Source organism: Myodes glareolus, chromosome 10, assembly GCF_982192425.1.
Source record: "Myodes glareolus chromosome 10, mMyoGla1.1, whole genome shotgun sequence".
In the NCBI taxonomy this organism is placed as follows: domain Eukaryota; kingdom Metazoa; phylum Chordata; class Mammalia; order Rodentia; family Cricetidae; genus Myodes; species Myodes glareolus.
Genome location: NC_142035.1, coordinates 47,244,588 through 47,268,770, shown reverse-complemented (window position 1 = coordinate 47,268,770; position 24,183 = coordinate 47,244,588). Strand labels below are relative to the sequence as shown.

At 41.4% G+C, this 24,183-nt stretch overlaps 2 protein-coding genes across 10 annotated transcripts in view; one reads left to right on the top strand and one right to left on the bottom strand.

The window, feature by feature from the left end:
• Positions 1 to 5,145, top strand: part of Pank2 (pantothenate kinase 2) — a 31,027-nt gene extending 25,882 nt beyond the window's left edge. For 6 of the 7 annotated variants that reach the window (XM_085696302.2, XM_048459593.3, XM_085696304.2 and 3 more), the window contains 2 exons: positions 1,764 to 1,889; positions 4,889 to 5,145. In XM_085696302.2, the coding sequence (XP_085552428.1) occupies positions 1,764 to 1,889; positions 4,889 to 4,939 (177 nt within the window). In that variant the 3' untranslated portion in view covers positions 4,940 to 5,145. The remainder of the gene's footprint in view (positions 1 to 1,763; positions 1,890 to 4,888) is intronic. The other variant, XM_087911187.1, reaches the window with a different exon arrangement.
• Positions 5,146 to 7,867: 2,722 nt separating this feature from the next.
• Positions 7,868 to 24,183, bottom strand: part of Rnf24 (ring finger protein 24) — a 45,182-nt gene continuing 28,866 nt past the window's right edge. For 2 of the 3 annotated variants that reach the window (XM_085696306.2, XM_085696307.2), the window contains 6 exons: positions 20,616 to 20,692; positions 18,898 to 19,047; positions 16,406 to 16,448; positions 14,719 to 14,760; positions 13,620 to 13,699; positions 7,868 to 13,002 (listed from right to left, as the gene is read on the bottom strand). In XM_085696306.2, coding sequence (XP_085552432.1) covers positions 12,864 to 13,002; positions 13,620 to 13,699; positions 14,719 to 14,760; positions 16,406 to 16,448; positions 18,898 to 19,040 — 447 coding nt within the window. In that variant the 5' untranslated portion in view covers positions 19,041 to 19,047; positions 20,616 to 20,692 and the 3' untranslated portion in view covers positions 7,868 to 12,863. The remainder of the gene's footprint in view (positions 13,003 to 13,619; positions 13,700 to 14,718; positions 14,761 to 16,405; positions 16,449 to 18,897; positions 19,048 to 20,615; positions 20,693 to 24,183) is intronic. The other variant, XM_085696305.2, reaches the window with a different exon arrangement.

Below are 24,183 nucleotides of genomic sequence, written 5' to 3'. Positions count from 1 at the left end.
AACCGTGGTGCAAACTTCAGAGACTCATGGCTCTTGGATCTTTTAACAAATATTATTTATTTATTTATTTAGTGGGTGTGTGTTTGTGCTTGCATGTCAGAGGTTGTGTTAAATCAGAGGATAGATTTTGGGAATTGATTATATCCTTCCAATATGTTGAATAAAACTCAACTTATTATGCAAGTGTCCTTACCATTTTACCAGACCAACTCTTGAGTTTGTGATGCCTGCACTGCAGTACCTTGTGGAATCACTGCTGCCTCCTGCCTTCAGCTCTAGATACAGCTGTACCTCATTTTTAGTAGTGACAGGTCTCTGAGTGTCATTACTTGTTCAGACAGTCTTCTTTTAAATGCAAGTTTTTCAAATAAGTTTACACTCTTGTGGGGGTCTTAACCTCAGAGTGTCTTTCTGTTGTCTTGGTGCACTATCTCTGGTTTCTCTGTAATGGCAATAGTCTCATTAAGAGTTAGCGTCATTTTACCTGGATTCATGCTCCTTTCTTTCAAATTGAATTTCATTCAAATCTCTTGATGTGAAAAGTCTTCACGTCTTCAGGTCCCAGACCTCTTCACATCCTCCTGCGCTAGAAGGCCTTTGTACCACAGTCAGTGCTATCACAATAATAGCCTCGTTTCTTGGTACCAGTTTCTTTAAAAATTTAATTACTATTGTGTATATGGGGTGGAGTGCCCATGTATCATGGCATGCTTGTAGATGTTAAAGGGTAACTTGTGGAATTGGATCTGGCCTACCTTTGTGTGGATTCTGGGAATTGATCCCATGTCATTAGGCTTTGAGGTAAGCATTTTTTCTATAGCATACTGTTTCACTGACCCATTGGTACCAGTTTTCTGTGTTGCTTTTGTTTTCTTAAGAAAGATATCCCTCCTTTTTTTCTCTCCCTCTTTTTTCCTCTCCCTCCTCCTCTTTGTTTTTTTCCTCTTTTTTCCTCTCTCTGTCTGTGCGCCTCCATCTCTCTCTGCTTATACATGTGAATATGTAGATGTACATACCCATGCTCATGTCTGTGGAGGCTACGACTCCACATGTCTTTATTTTTCTACATCTTACTGCCTTGAAATAGATTCTCACCTGTCCTGGACTCCTGGTGCTGTGATTACAGGTGTGTGCAGCCAGTCTGGCTTTTTTCTAAGTGCTGGGATTTGACTCAGGTTCTCCCTTATGCTTGCGAAATAAACACCTTATCTATCTCCTCGACCCTCTGTATTTTTTTTCCTGTTGCTATAACCAAATTCCTGGCAAGAGCAACTTAGGGGAAGAAAGTTTTACTTGAAGGCATGGCTGTAGGAAATGCTTGTACTGTGGCAGTGTGAATGTGAGGCTCTTGATCACAGTGGAGGGGAGAGGGAATGCTGGTGCTTAGATGACTTTTTTCCTCAGAGTGTCTTCCAAACTTAAACTTCTGTAAGTGCCTTCACAAGCCTGAAGTTGTGCCTCACTAATGCCCTAACATCTTAATCTAATCAGGTTGACAAAATCAATCATCAGGGGTTCTAATATTTTTTTTTAAGCTTACTGTTAAGTTTTCCTTGTTTATCACATTTAACACACTTTCATAATCTTTTCGTGGGTCAAGTTTGGGTGAGCCCATAATTGTCTTAATATCGAATCTTACTAGATATATGAACCATTTGGATTGAATTTGATCCAGTCATGTTGCTCTGAAAAACTCTATGGGTGTAGCTTTATGAGAAAACAAAAATCAGAGTGTAAACTCACTGCTACTTTTCTGTGCTCAGAACATTAACCAGGTCGTATTTGTCGGCAATTTCCTGAGAGTCAACACAATCGCCATGCGACTTCTGGCATATGCTCTGGATTACTGGTCCAAGGGGCAGCTGAAAGCGCTGTTTTCAGAGCACGAGGTAAGGGACTTGTTTCCAGGAACTGACCTGGGCTGCAGTGGTCCTGTTCTAACTGCAGTGGCCTTGGACTTGTATTGTTGTTTCTGAAAACTGTTTCTTACCAAATGTAACGAGGTATGTGTTCAGTTAGTTTAGTTTAAGCAATTTTTTTTTGTTACTGTTTAAAACAGGTCCTTCCTGTGTAGTGGATGTCCAGGAACTTGCTGTATACATCAGGCTGGTTTGAACTTTTACAGTCTCCCTAGTCTCTGCTTCCTAGTGCTGGGATTAGAGGCATGAGCTTAAAGGGGGAATTTTTTTTTTTTAATTTTTTGGTGGTGTCAGATCAAACCCAGGACTTTTTACTACGTGGCAAGGGTTCTGTCACTCAGCTATACCATTAGGCCCAAAGGAAGGTAATACTGATGAGCATTGCCCGTATGTCTCTAAACAAGCCATCTGTTCTATTTTTTAATGTCAAATATCGTTTACATATGTATGTATGTTCTGGAAATGAATGGATGGTAATAAGGGCATTCCACACTGGAAACCACACTATAATGAGAATATAATACGTAGACAGCTAGAAGCCAGAGTGGAAAGGAGTTGGGATTGCTCAACAGGAACTCCTGTCTTAGGAGTTCTCCCTCTTCTTCCCGGTTTGGGGACAATTGGACAGGAGCCATGAATGGCTGTTTCTCTTTCTTCCCCTTGGTGGGTGGGTAGTTGTTTTAGTTCATATGTTATTGGAGCTTAGATGGTAATGTTACCACAAACATTAATGAGATTTTAATATGTGCATATTTAAGTGTTTTATGACTTGATAAAAGTTCTTTTAAAAATTCTGTACTTCTTAATTAAAATCCAAAGTACACACATCCTTTCATCAGAAAGATTAAAGCTTAAGTCATCTAACTTTTATTTATTTTCTGAGACAGGGTTTCTTTGTGTAGCCCTGTCTGTCCTGGAACTTGCTTTGTAGACCAGGGCGGCCTTGAACTCAGAGATTCGCCTGCCTCTTGAGTGTTGGGATTAAAGGCATATGCCATCAAGCTTGGTCTAGCTTTATTTTTTATTAGTACTTTACAGTTTGTGTGTGTGTGTCTATATGTATTCATATGCACATGTGTTCATGGGGTAGGCTCATGCTATGTTAAAATTAAAGAATAACTTCGTTCTCCTTTTTACCATGTTGGTTCTAGGTCAACAAGACTTGATGACAAAGTCTCCAAAAACCTGCTAGTTTTTGGAGATATAGTCTCAAAGTGTAGACTAGTTTGGCCTTGAATGTACAATGATTCTTGCCTCTTCTCTTAAATGCTGGGATTATAGGCATGTGCTACTGTGCTTGGCTTTTTTAACTTGTAAGGTTATTATATTAGTAAATTGGTACTAATTGCTGTTAAGTTTCTTACAGTTTATAACCTTTCCCATATTCCTATTTCTATAACACGTGACCTATTTTATTTTGCTTTTTATTAGAAAAAATTGTTAGCTGGGCAGTGGTGGTGGCGCACACCTTTAATCCTAGCACTCCTTTAACTCCTAGCACTAGGAGGCAGAGGCAGGTGGATCTCTGAGTTCGAGGCCAGCCTGGTCTACAAGAGCTAGTTCCAGGACAGGCTCCAAAACTATAGAGAAACCCTGTCTCGAAAAACAAAAAAAAAAAAAAAAAAACAAACAAAAACTGAGAAATAGAGAGATAGGGATCTTTTTAGGTATAATATTTAATGTGTTCTTTAGAATCCACCACCTGAACTTGAAGATTTTTCTGTTTCCTTTTAATTTTATTGTTTTGGGTGATTCTGGGGATTTAACCCTAACCTGGCCTGATGGTCTGCGACTGAGCCACAGTCCAGTTGAGTTGTTTGTTCTTAGAATACTTTAATTGCTAACCATTGCTTGGATCCTTTGTATGATTCTTCTGATTCCTGCTGCCATTCTCCTTCTTTTGGTGAGGGTTTTGTCTCAATTTTTTTTTTTGTTCTTTGGTGTTTGGTTGGTTTCAGGTTCCTGTTTGAGCCCACTCCTTACTGTTGGAGACAGTAAGGCATGTATCTTTTTTTAATTTCTATTTTTAAACTGGGTCTCACTCTGTCTGGTCTGGAACTCCGTAGGCCAGGTTTTCCCTTCTGAACGGATACCAATAGGTTTGGACCCCTTCCTCTTCCCCCTCCTTTCAGACCAGTCAGGCTCTGTCCTCTGTGATTGAGCTTAAGTGTCTCTTCTCAGCATCAGTCTTTGGCTGTTGGAAGTGTCCAGACCTTTGCTCCAGGATAGGACAGCCACCATCTGTCTTTGTTAGGGTTTTATTGCTGTAATAAACACCATAACCAAAAGTAGCTTGGGAAGGAGAAGTTTTATTTGGCTTGCATATCCCTGGTAACAGTCCATTGAGGAAGGCTAAGGCAGAAACTCAAACTGGGGTGGGGACTTTGAGGCAGGAGCTGATGCAGAGGCCATGGTGAAAAACTGCTTACAAGGCTTGCTTTTCATGGCTTGCTTAGCCTACTTTTTATGGAGCCCAAGACTGCCTACTCCAGGAGAGCATTGCCCACACTGAGTTGGGCCCTCCCATACCAATCACTAATCAAGAAAATTCCAAATAGACTTGCCTACAGGCTAGCCTAACTGGAAGCAAAGCGTTTTCTCAATTGAGGTTCCTCTTCTCAGATGATTCTATCTTGTTTCAAGTTGACAAAACAAAACAAAAACAAACAAAAACAGAATAAAATCCTTGCCAGATCTGAGCCTTTCTTTCCTTAGCTGCTGTAGTGCCCACTCTTCTTGTTGGAGTTAAAAATGACCTCATGGGGTTGGAGGGATGATCCAGTGGTTGACAGCACTCATTGCTCTTTCAGAGGACCTAAATTTGATTCTTTGCATCTATGTTGTGTGGCCCACAACTGTCTAACTCTAGCTCCAGGGAATCTGACACCTCTGGATTCTGTGCACCTATACTCACACTTCCTATGCATATTTTAAAATAAATCTTACTTGTGGTGTATTATTTTTTTCAGGGTTATTTTGGAGCCGTTGGTGCACTCCTTGAGCTATTGAAGATACCCTGAATGTTACTCGGAGGACTTCCTGAAACCTACCACAGGGGCATCTATGGACCTTTTTTTCTTTTTCTTTTTAAGAGACGTTTTATGATCGTGTACTACCCAAATCAGAGCAAGAAACAAATGTATTTTTCTAAGTCATCAAGATAAATTCTTAAAATTCTGTCTAATCTAGCAACCAGTAAAGAATTTTTTTTTTCTTTCCCTGTGTAGACAGTATGAAGATTTGCTGTTTATAAGCTACTGTTATAGGTGGTGGCACACGCCTTTAATCCCAGCACTCGGGAGGCAGAGGCAGGCAGATCTTTGTGAGTTCAAGGCCACCCTGGTCTACAAGAGTTAGTTCCAGGACAGGCTCTAAAGCTACAGAGAAACCCTGTTTCGAAAAACAAAACAAAACAACAACAACAAAAAATAAGCTGTTGTTCTTCAGATTAGCACTATTAACTCCAAGGTGCTTTGAACTCCCAACATCAGCTGCTATGTATGCAGTGGAGAGCTGTCTGTACTTCTGGCAGCAGGTGACTGCTTGTCCTGGTGAAATGTGTGTTAGAATCTAACCAGTTTTATCAGGATGCCTTTGGAGATAGTCTTCTGTGCACATTCTGACTCATGTTTAGCCTCTATGTTAACATACTGAAAATGGTTTATTTAAGGGTCTACAAACTAGTGGATTTTTGTTCTGAGCCCAGTGCTCATGAATTTTAGAAGGGCACTTCCTGTTCTTTATACTCTTAACCCTTAGTCTATGTGGAAAGACTTCCGGTAGAATTCTCTTGGGTTAGGTGATTGGGGGACCTGATGAAAGTGGGTGAGCTAGGTAAAAAAGTACAGATGGGCAGGAAGAGTGCAGAGGAGGAACAATTTATTGAATAACTCGTGTTCTTCAGCATGTGGGGTACTTGTGGGGAGATGATTCAAGTGCTGAAATGAACAGGCCACAAGTCACTCTCCTTCTGTGTAGAATAATTTAAGAAGCATTCTCTGCTTTCATATTGTACACACTAAGAGAGGTCTGCACCACAGCTGAAGGCAAGGAAGGGCCTGTTTACAGTAGCCTTGCTGCTGGAATGGATACTTCAGGCTCTGACTAGGAATATGTTTCTGCCATTCTCAGCTATGGGTTCTGATGCCAGCTTTTGGGCAACAGAAGGCTCTTGTTGGTTTGGGCCATGGTCACTCAGGGGATGGACTTGACTGGCTGGCTAGCCTGCTTGATGGTTCCCAATTCCCACAGGGACAGCTGCCTTTTAACAGTGCTTTGGCCCATTGGACTTGTGGTGCCATTGGGCTGGGGCCTTATACAGCACAGTACCTGGGGCTCCAGGGATGGCTAAGACTCCTCAAAACTGACTCTCCATCTACCACCAGTACCAGGAAGTTTTTCCGATCATAACAGGGTTCTACGTTTCCTTACCACCTCCTTGAGTGACTCCTGTGAACTTACTACTACTCTGGGGCTGACTTACTAAGCAACTGAGCTGTGTTGTCTACACCCTGGCTATTTGACAGTTGTGACCAGTTAGTGCTTTGTATTCATAATTCTTGTCTTAAACTAGCTCAGCAGGAGGCATCTTAAACTAGGCAGAGGCAGGAGGATCTCTGTGGTGAGTCCAAGGCCAACCTAGTCTACAAGAACTAGTTCCAGGGGAGGAGCCAAAGCTACAGAGAGAGAAACTGTCTTAAAAAAAAAAAGACAGAAAGAAAAAAACAAACAAAAAAACTAGCTCAGAAGAGCAAGTCTCAAGGTCACGCAGCAGTGGTACTGTTTTGCACTTCTCATTACTGGTCTGTTTCCTCTTTCCTCATTATGTTCAGCCCAGTGTCATTCCATGAAGGGTTCTTTTATTTTTTGAGGCAGTGTCTCCTGTAGTCCAGGCTAACCTCAAACTTGCAATACTGCAATATAGCTGAGTCTGATTTTGAACTGCTGATCTAGTTGCTTCCATATCTGAAGTGCTGGGATTATAGGTGTGCACCACTAGTACAACTCCATTGTAAAAGGTGTTTTCAGGGCCTCATCTTATCAGTTCTAACCTGCTTCCCTGGCAGCTGTGGTCCCAGCACTAATGTACACATTACATTTTATGGCCACCTGACCTGTGAGCTGCATCCAGTGGCTTTTGGAACCATCTTGTCTTCTCTCATCTGTCCAGTTCAGGTAGTTTCTTTGGTGACCAAAGTTCCATCTCACTCCTCCCACTAAGGTAGAAAGGAGGGTTTGTGGTCATGGAGCACAGAGAAAGTAGTCTGAACTAAGCTGGAAGATGAGAGAAGCCCCAATGGCTGGATGTAAGTAGGTGAGACAGGAGGTGCTGAGGGTGTCTAGGTTGGTTTCAGAGTACCCGGTTTTGATAATCCCCAGAGCATGGGAGCATTTGAAGAGACAAAGTAGAGGATGTGAATATAGGTAGGAATGTGAGGAGTCAGTGAATCCCCAGAACATGAGAAAAATGTAGAGATGAGTAGTGAAGGAACAGGCTGTAGGGAAAACAACATGAGGTAAAAGGACCTGGGGGTCAGAGAGCAAAGTGCTCAACAGGTACTTGATAGAAGGCATAGAAGGGTTGGTTACAAGGTTACTGTGGTGAAGCCATGGGCTGGAGCTGGGCAGCAGAGAGCTGTTCACTGCCTTGTGAGTGTTAGCAGAGGAAAGCAGCTTTATTTACAGAACTTTGAGTGTTAAGGTTGGGCAAGTACTAGGAGTGTTGCTTATTATCCAAGGACAAAGCTATGCATAAGTCACCCCAAGTGACTAGTGACAGTAGGAATGGATGGCGTGGTCTGGCTTTTTGCTGTCATTGAGGCCTGATGTGTTTTCCCCCATCAGTGTGCCCCACGTTACCCCATGTTGAAGGAGGACAGGTCAGAAGTCGTTCAGTCTATCCATTTCATGCCCATCAGTGCATAAGTTGACAGGTACATATTACAAAGTATTTCAAAATCTGCCCTTTATTTACATGTGTTTGGGTCAATTACATGCATGTTTTATTTTAACAAGTGATTAGCAAAAAATGCATTAAAGTTTTAAAATAGCAATTAAATATACAAAAATATAGCTTACAAAAACCAATATTTAAAAATATTCTGCTGCAGAATTCTTAGTGTACAAACAGTCTATGAAACCTGAGGCTCAGCATTTCATAAACCTTTTTTGAGGGAGTTATATCTAGTAAATAAGCCCCAAAGGGTTAAACTACAAGACTAAAGTGCCACTCCCCTACTTTCCTGGCAATGACTTGTCAAGAGACCCAGAGGTACCAGTTCCAGGTCATCACCAGGAAGATGTCCTGCTTCTCCACATCAGCCAGGCTGGAGTGGATAGGTGGTGCTGAGGTTTCAACCGTGCAAGTCCCTTAACACTGGTGGGGCCATGTCCTTAGCTATATCGTGCCTTTGAAACAGCAAGGGTGTTCTCCCTGACCCTGTGAACAAAGGAACTAAGACTGTGGATACTTGCTTAGTCTAATTAGAATAAAAGCATCTTGAAGCAATTTGAGTTCTAAAGCTGAACTTGAAAATGGGCTAGTGTTCAACTCAATTAGTGTACCCAAGGCCTGTTAATTTTATTAAAAAGCCTTTATTGGCATTTCAGGTCCTCATCTCTAAGATTTAGTTAGATACTGTGATGCTTCCATTTTTGGTAATTTTTTTAAAAGTTTGGCTTTTATGTGTATGAGTGTTTGCTTGAATGTATGTGTGTGTACACCTGGTGCCTCAAATGCCAGAAGAGATCTCTGGGAATTGAAGCCACACGGATTGAAGCTGTGAGCCAACATGTGAGTGTTGGGAACTGAACCTGGGTCCTTTGGAAGATCAGTAACTGCTCTTAAGCCATTAGCCAGGCTAGAGGTTGCATGAAGGATGGGTCTCTACTTTTCAGGGTTCATCCTGAGTGGGCACAGGGACACTTTATTCACTGGGCTGCTGCGAAACAGGTGAGTGAGTGGGGTAGAACTTTGGGTGGTGGATGTTGAAGAGCAAGGCACATGTCTGCTCTCCCTTATGGTTGCCTAGAGGAGGCTGCTTTAATTTTTACCTTAGATGGCAAAAATGAACGTAGGAATGATTTCTGTTAATCAGAAAGTTGAGTGAGGGGAGCATTTTGTAGGAAGCATTTGCTTCTGTGGTGTCTCATTTGTAGACACTAAGATGTAATGACTATTGGCCCTGAGGACCAACTTGTGACCAGAGTGACTTGAAAGGCAGCTGGTCAGGCACCTGAAGAAAGTGTTTAGTGCTAGGGGGAAGACTCATCCTGGAGAGTAGGGAAATCAGCTGTGCTGTTTTATTAGATGGATCTGTAAAAGAATCTATATGAAAAAACAACTTCCATGTCTGTTCCTTTCATGTAGATATTCTGGAATGACTCTCTATATAAAGTCTCAATGTATGCATACAACTGTGTGCATGTGTTCTGCCCCGCCCCGGGAGACAAAAGGAACAATGAATTGAGTGCTCATGGGATAGATTTTTTTTTTTTGTGCAAGGAAGACAACTACTGTGATATGTGAATTTGGTGAAGAATTGCCTATTTAAAGACTCAAAGGAAGACTGAGCAACCAAGTCAGGATTCAATGTGGAGCTCAGACATGGTGCCCCGCTTTTAATTGCAGCAGGTGCAGAGGATCTTTGATTGTGAGGCTGCAGTTTCAGGACAACTGGAAGTACATAGAACCTGTCTCAATATATTGACTGTAGCAGAGCCAGGGGAAGACCCACTAGGAAGGTATGTGCTATCAGTAGCTCCTGTCCCCCCTCCCCCATGTCTGTGCCCACCAGACTTGACAGACATGTCTTCTAGGAACCTTGCTACAATTCCTGGGTGGTGGTTAAGGAAAGGATGCTCTAAGAGGCTGACCTGAAGAAAAGCACAAAGCAAATGAGCAGTGAGTAGACAATTCAAACTAGTGTAAGCACTTCTGCAGAGATCTCCCTGAAACCTCTGTGGGCATCTCAGATTCCCAGAAAATACGTGCTGTAGGTGTTCAGCACAGCTCAGAGTGACTGTTAGAAATCAGAGATAGCATGCTTTGAGACAGAGCCAAGGAAAAGATCTTTTGTCGAGAACAGTATTTGGCAATGGTGGGAGGACCCCCTGTATTCCTCAGTATAGACCTCACCCAGAGGCCACCTGTCCATACCTGGCTCCTTTGTCCTGCTTCCTGGTTAGGTAAGTACATGCTACAAGAACCTTAATGGTCAGGGCTAGACCAAACTAAATTACACCTGGCAGAGAAACACAGATGTCAGCTTACACGAGAGTGACTCAAGCAGAAATTTGATCAGAGCAGGTTTGTTCATTTCTATGCCAGCTGAATTCAGTCGCCTCCCTGGCAACAATGATCATGGCATGAAGTCCAGCTAGGGCTGATTTTTGTTCCACTAACCCATAGCCCACAAGTAGCACCCAATCCTAGTTATTTAAGATACCTGACAAGATTAAAAATAATCTGAGAGTAGACCAAAATCTTCATCCCCAGATAAATGTTACCAGAAACTTAGGAAATGACCCAACTGCAGATGTACAGGGAACACTGGTGGGGACCCAAACATCAGTGTAAATGTTGAGTTGCTGTCACTAGCAAGGGCCAGAATGACGTGGGGGGGGGCTGCTGCAGCAGGAGGTGATACCCACCAAGCCAAGAAGGGGAGATGAAAAGCATACTTTGCACAGTTACAGCTTCCAGCCCAAGGAATGTCTCTTAGGAAGCAGTCACATGAACAGAAACGTTTAGGGGACCTCATTCAGGCCCAGCAGAATGGGTGTCCTGATACAGAGCAGAGTACCCGAGTACTCTTCCAAAGCCTGACTATTCACTGCATATCATCTACTCAACCTGTCTGGAGGTCTGATGAGGAATTCTGCCTTTACAAATACAGAGCTTTGGTAAGTCTGGCTTTTTACTAGTAAGGACAGGATTAGAAAAGGTTCCAGTTGAAGGTTCTACAAAAACTGTGAGTGGTAATAATTTACAGTACTAACCATTTGGTGATCTTTAAGGGGACATTTTCTTACTGTGTCCAGTTATGCAATATGAAATGCTGAATGCTAACCTATAGCAAAACTAGGCCAGAAGAAGCCCACTTCTGGCATTGGTCACTGAAAACATTTCACTGTAAACTGAGTATCTGGGCATTTGACTCTGGTGCTTCAAACATAACAGAGGAGCAAGAGGAACATAGGCATGAATTCTAGGGGCCAGTCAGGCTAAGACTCAGAAAATGGTTTCATACCCCTTGCTCTGTATAGGAATCCAGCTGGCCTGCCTTAAATAGAGCACACACTGGGGACAGCCAATCCTCACCAACCAGAGTTGTAATTTTCCAAATGGACTCTGCCAAGAATCAACCCCTAACCCCCTTTTGCAAGAGAATCTCACTGTGAAGCCAAGGCTGGTCTCAAATTTGTGACCCTGACTGCCTCAGCTGGGACTATACAGGTGTGTGTACCACATTTGGCTTCCTTGGCACTCGTTAGACAAGAATTTTCTTCCCCATCTGAACTCAGCTACAGGAGGCAAAGGCAGGTTCCCTCTCATTCTAAGATTGGGTAGATGGCAAGAACATAGTAAAGGCCCCCCCTCCCCCCATTCCTCTTCATGCCAGGCTGTACTTCCTACAAAAACTTCCTCCATAACTGTGGGACAGCAGGACAGCAATTGAGGCATTACAGTGGCACTCTTGTGACGAGGGAGGGGAGAGCAAGCTGTAAAAGAATGTTCTGTGCTTTACATGGCTAATTTACAGTGTCCACAAAGCCTATTGGAGGCAGTTATCTCTAGAAAAGTTGGACAGGAAAAGCCAAAGAGCAGCATGCATTTCCTATAAAAACACCTTCAGTTAGGGATCTCAAGTACAAGTAACTGAGGTACACACCAATAGAAGGCCAGCCATGCAGGAGCTTCCTCAAACTATTTACAACTCCAGGTGGCTCACTGGCTTCAGGCTTCAGAATTACAGGGAGCTTATTTGGGATAAACGTTTAAAAATGCAGTAACATTTTTCTTACATAGAAAAGAAGCAGAAGAGAGGAGGGGAGGGAAAGGAGAAGAGAGAAGCAAAGTGTCAGCGTCCTGGTCATTCAGGTGGGTGAGCACTGGCCTTGGTGCGGAAGGAGCTGAGAGACTCCTTAGCCAGTGGGCTGAGGCCAGCAGCTATAATGGAATCATACTGCATTTGTGGGGTACTTAAGCAGTAGTACCCTGGCTCCTGGGTTACATAAGATAGTTGAGGTTCAGGGTCAAGCTCCTGCTGCATCTTACTGATGACTGACTAGGAGGGAAAACAGAAGAATGGCTCCTGACCAGGCCTTTCCAAGTGTGTCTAATGGCTTCAACTTGGAAGATCTGACAGCAAGTGTGAACTGGTGTGGCAAGGAGTTCTGCTGATGCTGTTCCATAGTCTTCAGGTTCCCAGAGGCCTTATTAAAGGGATAGAACCTGAAGAGACTTACAGGGGCTGCCTCACCACACACTGGCAGTCAGTTGTGCTTCAGCTGATGGAACAGCTGGTTTCACGACTCAGGATGCCAAGAGGGCAGAGACAGGTGAGGTCTGCACAGCAGCTTACAGGTCCACAGAAGGGTGTGGCATTGAAGTCCCATTCTCAGTTCTTTTTCTAATACCTGTGTTATCTTCCCTTCTGGTTGATGTGGAGGTGCCTGGGAGACAGCAAGAGATGCTCAGGAAATTTATGAAACCAAACCTGCAGGCTCATCTACCCCTCTTGGCCTAGGGTGATGTCAGAATGCTTTGGTTGTCACAAGATCCAGAGGCCTAGGGTCTCAGCTTGCCTTGGCTCAAGAGTTCTTCATGAGGCAAAGGAAGTGATAGTGGGTGCCCCAGGCAGCGAACAGCCCAAACAAAGTCTGCTGTATTCCTCCTGGCTCCACACTGATGTATCCAGCAAGTCTGATCCTTTCAGTGAGCTATACAATGTTCTCTGCCCCAGGGAGGGGCTCTTGAGGGGGACCACGGTCCTGTTTACTGTGCAACTGGGCCAGCTGCAGCACCGGCATGTTGCACAGGGGACACACTTTCCGGACTTCCAGCCACTTAACAAGGCACCTGCAAACAAGACAGGCAGGTGGAAGACATCAGCTCCAGAGTAAGCAAGGAGTCTGGGGTGGAATCTCAGTCTTAGAGTCCACATCACCCTCTGACATGCCAGAGCTTTTTGTCTCCCACAAGGTAACATAAAAGTACCACAACCAACACATACTGAGTCACATATGACTTCCTGTTAAGTATGCAGATGAGGGAAAGCAGGAAAAATAGAAATTTCTAATAAACCAAAATTTCCAGAAGGAATATGGATGTGTCTGTAGAAAGGAAGGTGTCCCTGCAACACCATGTATATCCATAGTATTTATTGTGACTTAAAATAACTGGTTTTGATTAAAATACAGCTTCAAGAGATGGAGCGGTTGTTGGAAAGTTCCAGCTAAAGAACTGTTTATAGAGGTATAGGGTGGGCTGGGCCTCTGCCCAAGCCTGCAGTGTTGGTCATGCTCCATTTCCCTGGTTCCTCCTAATGTCACGTACACATGCATGTGCCCCACCCTGTGGAGTGCTGTCAGTTTTCTGCATTATAGACAATTATGAAGCCATCAAGCTTGGTTGGCAATGCCCCACAGCCCACAGTAAATTAGATCACACTAAATAATTCCATAACAAATACTCACTTTCTGTGGAAGGCATGCTTACACGGGCAAATCCCCAGTTCATCTCGAGGCTTAAAGTCTTCTAAACACACAGCACAGAGCTGGAAGGCAAAGTCACAAGTGAGGCCAGTGTCTACCACAAAACGTGTGGGTTCCTGAAGCTCAGCTAAGCAACAGGACATATGGCTTCCCTAAGGCTCCTAGTGAGAGGATCAGGCTGCACATCCTGGACATTTGTAGTTAAAGTCAGCATGTGGAATAATATTAAATGCAGTCCTTAAAGCGGGCATGTTGAGTTGTTCCTACAAGCCCTTGGGAAGCTAAAGCAGGAGGATTGTTGTCAATTCAAGGACAACCTGGGCTACAAATAAGAATCTATCTCAAAAACAACCCCTGAAAAATCTTGAGACTTCGTGTAAGGGTTAAGCCTCATCATCAATCTGACTGGCTTTTAGTGGCTTTTAGAAGTCACCGAGGACACATTACGTGTTTCCAGAGAGGCCTAACTGAGGAAAACACACCTTAAGTATGGACTGGGTATCCACACTGAATATAAAGAAAGGAGGGGTAGGAAAGCCTGGTGAGCGTCAGTGTTCATTTCTCTGCTTCCTACTGGAGGGCACAGTGCGAGCTCTTCATGCACCTACAATCACTAAAGCCTTGCTTGCTGCCAGCTCTTCACCATGCTGAATGAATACCCAAACTGTGAGCCAAAATAAACGCTCTTGTGGCCGGGTGGCGGTGGTGCGCGCCTTTAATCCCAGCACACAGTAGGCAGAGGCAGGCGGATCTCCGTGAATTCGAGGCCAGCCTGGTCTACAAGAGCTAGTTCTAGGACAGACTTCAAAGCCACAGAGAAACCCTGTCTCGAAAAACCAAAAAATTTAAAAAAAATTTAAAAAAAAAACCGCTCTTGTCTTTTAAGTGCTGCCAAGTGTTTTGTCACAGTGGCAAGAGTAAGAGTGACAATACATGACATGCCTTAGGTATTGTCACTGTAGGGACAGAGGAGGAGGGAGGTGCCCATCTTTATCAGCTTCTGAAAATGAAGGTATTCAAGCACACCACTTGTACTAGAAAATTGCTCAAGGAAAGATTAAAATACTTAAAAGCAACTTACCTCATGTAAATTCAGTTCTTTAACTTTTTCTTTTAATATAACCTGTAAGATAAAAATATGCTCTTATGCCCACATAGACATATAGGCATGTACCTTTACCCATGGCACCATCTCACCAGCCACATAAACGTGTACATAGTGGTTACAGTATTTACCTAACGTGTACTGGGCTCAGGTTTCAATTCCCCACTGCCACATTCACAGAAGTGATTGAAGAAATGTGTATACTATATAGAAACACACACACATATATGTATGCATATATGTGTATATATAGCTCATTTGCCTCAAACAATTACAAGCAATCTCTTTTACTCTTCAAAACAGAATATTCTAACTTTTTTTTTTATAAGGCAGGGCTAGCCTGGGATTCACTATGTAGATCAAGCTAACCATAAACTCATGGAGAGCTGTCTGCCTCTTTCTGGGTGCTGGGATTAACAACATTCTTTAAAGTATTCTAAGCCAGGCAGTGGTGGCGCACACCTTTAATCCCAGCACTAGGGAGGCAGAGGCAGGTGGATCTCTGAGTTCAAGGCCAGCCTGGTCTACAAGAGCTAGTTCCAGGACAGGCTCCAAAGCTACAGAGAAACCCTGTCAAAAAAAAAAAAGACCAAAATAATAATAATATAATATATTCTGAAAAGCACTTTTTTTTTATTTTTTAAAGATATGGTCTCCTGTAGCTCAAGCTGTTCCTGAGCTTACTGAGTAGCTAATGATGATGGTGAAACTCTGCTCTTCCTGTCTCCACTTCCTGAATGTCTGGGATTGCAAGTGTGTAATCCAGTTTAGGTGGTGCTGAGGGGTGGGTTTGGAACCTTCTGCATGCTCAGCAAACCTCTTTTAACTGAGCTACACCTGCAGCCGTACTGAATCTTTTTCAGGGTAGAGCAAATCTTGAGGAAAGACATTAACACATGCTCATCTGGATTGTGATGAAATTGGTGGAAGGAATAACCACAATTCAGTAAGGCAGCACTGCCGATGTTGTTACCACACACCCAGGATAAATCTAGATGAAATTTTTCTGAGGACTTGGGTGTATAATAATAAACAAACTTCTAAAATTAAAATTGACTTTACATTTTAATCTTTTATAAATTACTAATTCTCAGTAGAATCCTTGCCTGTCACATTCGCTTCCACAAAAGTCAAACAGAAGAATGCATAACCCTAAAATATGACATCAATGCCAGCAAGGTTCCAGGTCAAACTTAGGTACACAGTAAGATTCTATTTCAAAACAACAAAACCTGCCACTACCAACAAAAGCATGCTGAGATTATAAAAACATGGGTGAAAAGCTATGACCTGGAGGAAGAGAACAGAGAAATACATCTGGTCTCCTCTGAGCGTCTGATGAATTCTTCATGAAGGAGAAAGATCCACTCAGGGATGTGCATTCTAATTGAAGGTAATTTGAAGGGTTACAGATGACAGCATTTATTTCAGCAAATACTGGCTGAAACTCTGTCATTTTATTCTATCATTTAAATTTTATAGCTTCAAATAATACTAATAAAAGATCACATGAGAAAATCAAATTGATCTATTCTGTACTGCACACTGACAAATGAAAATCTAAGATGAACCCATATTAAGTGAATCTCAGTTTAAACTACAGACTCAGTCTCAAAGTTTATGGAAATGCACAATAAAAGCTAACTGTAATTAAATTTCTCACCTGTTTGTAGGCATAAAATTCTTTGTGTGCTTGATGTCTTAGCCTAAAAGACACAAATGAGCAGTGTGATATTGAGATTTTGGAGAAAGTACCCAGTGAACCATGGGATAGCACCCACTGTAAGTTCTAGTAAAATCTCAGCAAAACAAGAATCTCAACATATCAGATATTCTAATGAAGATAACAATTTTGTGTGTTAAGGAAAGTCTTCTTACTTAAGTTAATTTGTCTAATTCTTAAATAAAAATTTAAAACACTCAATGAAGTGCAAAAACTAAGTACACAGTTCAGAAATTTAAAAAAATGCATCTGCTGGAATAATTATCATCCACATCAAGATATAGGTTATTTCCGAGATCCCCAAAGCTTCTGAAATTGTCCCTCCCAATTAGTGTCCACCCTTAAAACTTGCCTGATTTGGGCTTTTATCACGGATCAATGTAGATTAGCTATGTCTGCTTTTAGATTCAAGCATGCATTGTTTGGTGTACCCTCCTTTGTGTTTAGTTTCTTCCAATCTATAGTCCCTGAGATTTTTTTTTTTTGTGTGTGTGTGTCTAGTTACAGAAATGTCTGCCTAGCCAAAAATTAAGAAGTTAATTCTCCTGAAGTCAATGTCTGAAGACAACCCAGCAAAGTGGTAGAGGGTCAAAAGTTCAAGGTCATTTTTCATTTTTGGCTACATAAGACAGACTCAAGACAATATTACACATTAAAAAAACAACAACCATGTACTATTTTACCTACTCCATTTAGGGCTGAGATCCACCTGAACCTAGTTTATGTGTTGTGAGGTAGGGTTTTAGATTCTTTTTTATCCCTATACCGGATTTACTGACTTTCTAACATTTATCAAGATCCTCCTTTCCCCATGAATGCAGTAGTTACGTGTCTGGTATCTGCATATAACTGCATCTGCAACATATGGATTTTGCACCTTGCCCCAGTGTTCCATCTTCCTGTCCTTGCATACTGGTTCCAATGGCATCCCTCAAAAACTCCGAATCCTGAATCTTGTGGGACTGGTATCCTTAGTCAATGGGCAGAGGCAGGAAAGAGGTCAGGTGACCAAGTGATTGCAGAGCAGAGGCTAAACAGCATCCACAAGCCAAGGAAATAAGGGTGGCTCGGTTGTCACCAGAAGCTAGGGAGAGGCCTCCAATGGACATGCCTGAAGAGACAGACACTTCTGTTGTCTAGACTCACCTGTTTTTACAGTGCTCTGTTGGGAGGGTCCTAGAAAACTAACACCCTGTGTCAATACTATGCTATTTTAAAATGCTTTATTCTAGGGGCTAGAGAGATAGTTGAGCAACTAAGAGCACTTAGTTACAACTTACTTACAACTCTAAATATGTAAAACACGCTGGCCTCAAACTTACAGAGATCCACCTGCCTCTCCCTCTTCAGTGCTGGGTTTAAAAAGTGTGTGCCACCGTGCATGGCTTCATGGAACACTTTTAATTGTTTTTTGATAGAGGGTCTTGCCATGTAGCTTAGTTGGCTTTAAACTCTTGATCATGTTGGCTCTACTTTGCAAGTGATAAAATTACAAGTATTTGCTACTAAACTTGGCTTATACAGAATTTTTATAGTTAGTTTTGGATTCGAAAATTAGGCTCTATTTAACAATGTGAAAGGTAAACGTGTTTAGATAATAACAACTCAGCCAGGCATGAATCATTAGTGACAAAATCTAACACCTCACCTGAGGCATCCTCTTCTGTCTCATGTCTCTGTGTTCCATGTTAGCATGGTGTTTAATGTGTTATGCAGATAAATAAACAGAGAGGTGTTTAAAGTCTTGAAAGACCAGCTGCAAGAGGCTTTTTTTGTTGTTGTTGTTTTTGTTTTTCGAGACAGGGTTTCTCTGTAGCTTTGGAGCCTGTCCTGGAACTCACTGTGTAGACCAGGTTGGCCTTGAACTCACAGAGATCTGCCTGCCTCTGCTTCCTGAGTGCTGGGACTAAAGGCTGCAAGAGGCTTTTTAAGGCATAGCTTGTGTCTTAAGACATTATCTTCTGACCCATGATGACTTCAGATGACAGTGATGCAAAATGCTTTTTACAAGAGCAACTTCTAGTAGACTAAATCAGGACTCTAGAGGCAGAGACAGGTAGATCTCTGAGTTCAAGGCCAGCCTGGTTTACATAATGGGTACCAGACCAGTCAAGAATGCAGAAATCTGTCTCAAAACAAAACTTAAAAAGAGAAAGATTAAATCTTGGAGATGATGACGTAAGTGTATTGGATGGGGTGCTAATACTGTGGAAGAACTATTGAAGAACATTTTCTACTGCAGAGTAAAACCCCTCATTAACCAGTAGGGTGAAGACTGCATAGCAGTGGGTTACTGAACACCACAGACAGTTAAAATGCTAAGCCACTATGGCCTTAGAAAATGGGCCCATTCTTACACAGATTTTGACCTTATGGTAGAAATAACTGTTTAACATATTCTGAAATATCAGAAAATAATAAAAATTGATTACCTAATCAGGTAGCAACAGAAGAGTAAACTAAGGATGAAGACAAATACAGCAGTGCCAAAAACCACAATATATATGTTGAGAGGCAGATTCTGGAATCCAATATTAGGCATCCTGAAGTTGTAATGTGGGAAATCTGAGCTCATGGATGAACTGTGGGAAAGAAAGATCGGAAAAGAATTAGGTGTGGATAAGCATGGTGGTACATGTCTGTAATCCCAGCCCTTGGGAGGAGGCGGGAGGATTGTTATGAGTTTGAAGTTAGCCAAAGCTACATAGCAAGACTGTAAAAATAAAATAAAATAAAATGCCAAACCTCCAAACACCCCAAAACAAATTCTCAAACTCCCTTAGAACCAAATAGCATTATTTATTTATGCATGGACAGGTAAAAGTTTTCTGATGCTTGACCTGAACTAAAATAAGCTAAAGTATTAATATCTTATTCTTCCTTCATTTATCACACCAAATATTTACCAATTTTATTAGATTAAAAACATAAAGCATTTCAGCTTTCATTCTTTCATAAGGCTCTTCATGAAATAATGCCAGTAGTTAATCAACACAAAAGTCTCAAAATGCAAAAAGAAAAAAATATTAAAACTCCTCAGTTTATTTACTTAATAACCCACCCCTTTATGTAGCAGTATTTACCTTATAATTTACCCCTACTTATAATGGAAATATATGAAATATAATGAATACCTCATGTGGGCTGGCAATGTGGCACACCTGACAACCTAAGTTCCATCCTCAGAGCCCATGTGAAGGGGAGAAAATGGACTCTGTGCTGTGGCACACGACATGCACAATAACAATAAAACACATATTTCTCAGAAAAAGAAGATTAAATAATTATATAGCATCAAATGTTACAGTTTGGTTGTTTCTCAAAAAGTTAAAGAGTTGGACCTGGTAATGCTCAGAAGCAGAGGCAGGTAGATTTCTGTGAGTTCAAGGCCAGCTTAGTCTACACAAGGGGTTCTAGATAAGAAGTTCCAGGGATACACAGTGAGAGACTACAAAAAGAAAACAAAATGAAAAGTTAAATAAGATTATCGTGTGATATATCCCACAGATCTGAAAATAAATTCTTGTGTGCTCTTAGTAGCACTATTCATTGTTGCTCTACAGTGGAAGAGCCTAGATGTCTACTGAGATGAACAGTAAAACAACTGTTGTTTCTCACCTATAATGGAGTCCTAGTCAGTCATAAAAAGGTGGACTGAATTCTCTAGGAACCCATCGGCCAGTCGTGAAGCAAGTAAGCTAACTTCAGCTCTTCACCTTTCCCTCCTCTCCTCCAAACCCAATTGTCAGTCTCACCCAGCTCCATAAGAGACCTTCCCTCTTTGCATGCCCCTCCCCTATCTCCAGCAGATCAGACAGATCTTCCCCTCCAGGCTTCCTTCCCCCAATTCCTCCATCTCTTTATCCCAGCCCCCAATTACACCAGGCATTCCCTGGGAAACTGCAAGCCAAGCCTGTCACAGCAGTGAGCAGGCTAATTGCTGATCTTCACTCTCCCTCTTCTACAAATCCAGTCCCCCCCCCCCCAGCTCTACAGCAGACCACCTGCTGTGGCCTCTCTTCACTCTGCCCCTATTCCTAAGGGACTAAGCAGACTCTATAGGAACACCTTGCTTTCTTTCCTCCTGTGGACCCCTTGAAACCACTCCCCAAGCCCATCCCCATTCCCAAGTGCTAGAAACACATTTTACCTGGAACTCCCAGTGGCCACACCTGGCAGGATCCCAGAAGAATTTCCTACTAGGCATCACACAGTCACCGCGCTCTCCTAAGAACCAGAGAGGAAACAGAAACTAAGGAACAAAACACCCACACAACAAAGACCAGATATTAGCCCTAGAGTTACAATCATCACAAACCCAGATGCCTAGACACCACCATAAAAACACAGTAACAGTCAAGACAATATGTCTCCACTACAGTCCGGCAACCTTACTACAGTAGTAAGTACTGTAATACTCCGAGAACTGCAACACAGTTGAGGCACAGGACAAGGACCTTAAAAGCCTTTATAAATATGATAGAGGATCTTAAAGAGGAAATTAATAAATCCCTTAAAGAAATCTATGAAAACACAAACAAAAAGTAGAAAGAAATGAGTATAACAATTAAAGAGCTGAAAATAGAATCAATAAAGAAAGCCCAAACACCCAGGTGGTATCCCAGCACTCAGGAGGCAGAGACAGGCTCTCTGTGAGTTCAAGGCCAACCTGGTCTACATAGTGAGTGCCAAGACAACAGGACTGTTTCACAAAGAAACTTTGTTTTGGAGGGAAAAGGGAGGGAGGGAGGAAGGAAAGAAAAAAAAAACCTAAATTGAGGAAAATCTGGAAAAGAAAAATAGAAAAATTTGGGAACTTGAACAGGAATTTCGTGATGAGCCTCACCAATAGAATACAAGAGATGGAAGAGAGAATCCCAAGCATTGAAAACATGATAGAAGAAATGAATACCTTGGTCAAAGAAAATGTTACATCTAGAAAAAATACTGGCACAAAACATCCAGGAAACTGGAGACACTATGAAAAGACCAAATGTAGATTAGAACTAGAAAAAGAAGAAACAACCCAGGGCAAAGGCACAGAAAATAGACCAGATGAGAAAAGAAATTCCCTTGGCACACAATAATCAAAAGCAGTAACTATACAGAACGAAGAAAGAATATTAAAATCTGCAAGGGAAAAAGATCAAGTAACACATAAAGGTAGACCTATTAGAATAAGACCTAATTTCTCATTGTAGACTTTAAAGCCTGATGTAGAACAAAAAGATGTCTTATAAGCTGAGATCACAGATGCCATCCCAGACTACTATACCTAGCCAAACTTTCAATCACAATAGGTAGGGAAAACAAGGCATTTCAAGATAAAACCAAATTTAAGCAATATCTCTCTACAAATTCAGCCCTATAAGATGCTAGAAGGAAAACTTCAACCTAAAGAGGTTAACCACACCCAAGAAAACACAAGGAATAAATAATTGTAGACCAGTAAGTCAAAAGAGGGGAAACACATACACATTCATTATAAAATAACAGGAGTCAACAAATACTGCTCTGCCGTGGAATATTTCTTTACAATGTATGAATATATACACAATGATTGGTTTAACAAATGAGCTGACTGATCAATAGCAGAACAGAATAAGGTTAGGCAGGAGAGCCAAACTGAGAAGGCTGGGAGGAAGGAGGATAGAGTATGGAGTTGCCAGGAGGACGCAGAGGGAGCAGGAGATGAACATGCCATGTTAATAAAGGTACTGTCATGTGGCAGAGCATAAATAAGAAATATGGGTTAACTTAAAATGTAAGAGATAGTTAGTAGTAAGCGTGAGTTATCAGACAAGTGTGTTTATTTGAGAGTTAACTGGGGGACAAAAAAAACTCTTCCTACAAATGGTGCCACCATCTGGTGTAGATCCACATAAGACCTAGAAAAGCTTTTAAAACGTTCTAAATACACAAATATGGAGCCAGCCACAATGCAGAGATGTATCTCCCAATAGCAGCATACAAAATGGAGTCAGTCACCAACCACCATGAGTTAAGCCGAGTGTCAGGTTCCTATAGTCTCTCCACGTGGGCCACGGTTCAGAAAAGCTTCTCCCAGCTGCTGTCTGTGGATTTAAGAGCTCCACCAGCATGCTCTATGGAGGGTTTAGGGTTTTTATCATGAAAATAGAAAAGGTTGCAGATACACAATAAAGACATATTCAGACAGAAAAAAAAAAGGAAAGAAAAACCTATAAATGGGTTATTGTGTTAAAAAATATGGTAGAATCAGGAGAAAAAAGAAAAAGGGTAAAGAAGGCTCTTTAAAAAATCATCTTTGGATGACTTGTGTACAATGCAGTTTATATTTATATATACACAGATATGTATGTTACCTTTAAAATTTTATTTATTTTCAGAACAAGGGGATCAGACACCAATAAAAATGGATGGACCAGGTGACCCAGCATCTAAAACAGCTTCAAGGGTGCTGACTGAGATGATCCAGCATCACAGAATACTCCAATCAAGATCTAACGATTATCCTGATTTTCACAAAGTTCCCTCAAAGATTATCAGCACCCCCAGATAACAGGAAGCAGTTTAGAGAAAACAATGTCCACATTCCCAAAATATTGGTTATAGTTGTATGTTATCATTTAAGGGGGGTGGTTAAAAGTTGTTATTGGTAATGGTCAGGAAAAAGTTGAACAAAGGAGATTAGATTCAACGATCTCTCTCTGAAAAGAAAAAGGGAAATATAGAAATGATAGGATAGAATGGTAGATTATTGAATCTACTTTTAAACCATAAAAGCAACTACTAGACTTAAATATTTTACACTGGTATAGATTTGTGTATACTAATGCAAATTTGAAGTTAATTTTGTTATACTGTATGTATGTGTCTATTCTTGTTTGAGTTATTGTGCTTATGTAACTCATTGAAAATGTAATGTATAGATTAATAGTCAAACCTATAGTCATGTTAGATATGTTTTCAAGGTCATAAATAAATATACTTAGATAAATAGATGGTCTTCAAACACTTCAAAGACCTACAGAATATGGTACTTAATGTTTAATAACTTAAGGCTTTTCATTAAAGTGAGACATGTATAATCCTGGCAGCACCGATTTACTTCAAAGAAGATAATGGGCATTGAAGAAACTCTATATAGAATTTGCTTTCTTTATGGCAAAAGCTAGCCATCTTGGGCAAAAAAACTGCCCCCACCCCAATTGCTGACACTTAATGTCCAAACTAAACCAGGAGGATGCAAGAAAGGTGACTGCTGAACTTTGCCAAGAGAAGGTAGGAAAGTCCTTCAAAATTCCCTTCTCAGGAAAGTTTGTCAGATATGCTAGGCCTGTAGGTCAGAGCTGTATGCCCAAATAATACAGAGGAACTCTGGGCGACTGTCTAGGCAGCCTGATGTCCCTGACATTAGGTAACATTTCACCCTTCTGAGGTCCTTGATAGAGTTGAAGACCAGATAGTTATAGTTTTCCTTAGCCATGATAAAAAGGTAAATTATATGTACAACTTTAGGATTTACTATGAAAGGTGGATAATAAAATATTTCTCTAATTTTGCAAAATACAAATAGACTGGACATTGTAAGTATAATTCTTACTTTTTTGTATATAATTTTACTATGTTAATGTTAAAACCTTTTTTATTTAGACAAAAATGGAAAATGTTGTGGAATATTCCTTTACAATGTGCAAATATGTGTCACTATAATTGGTTCAATAAACAAGCTGACT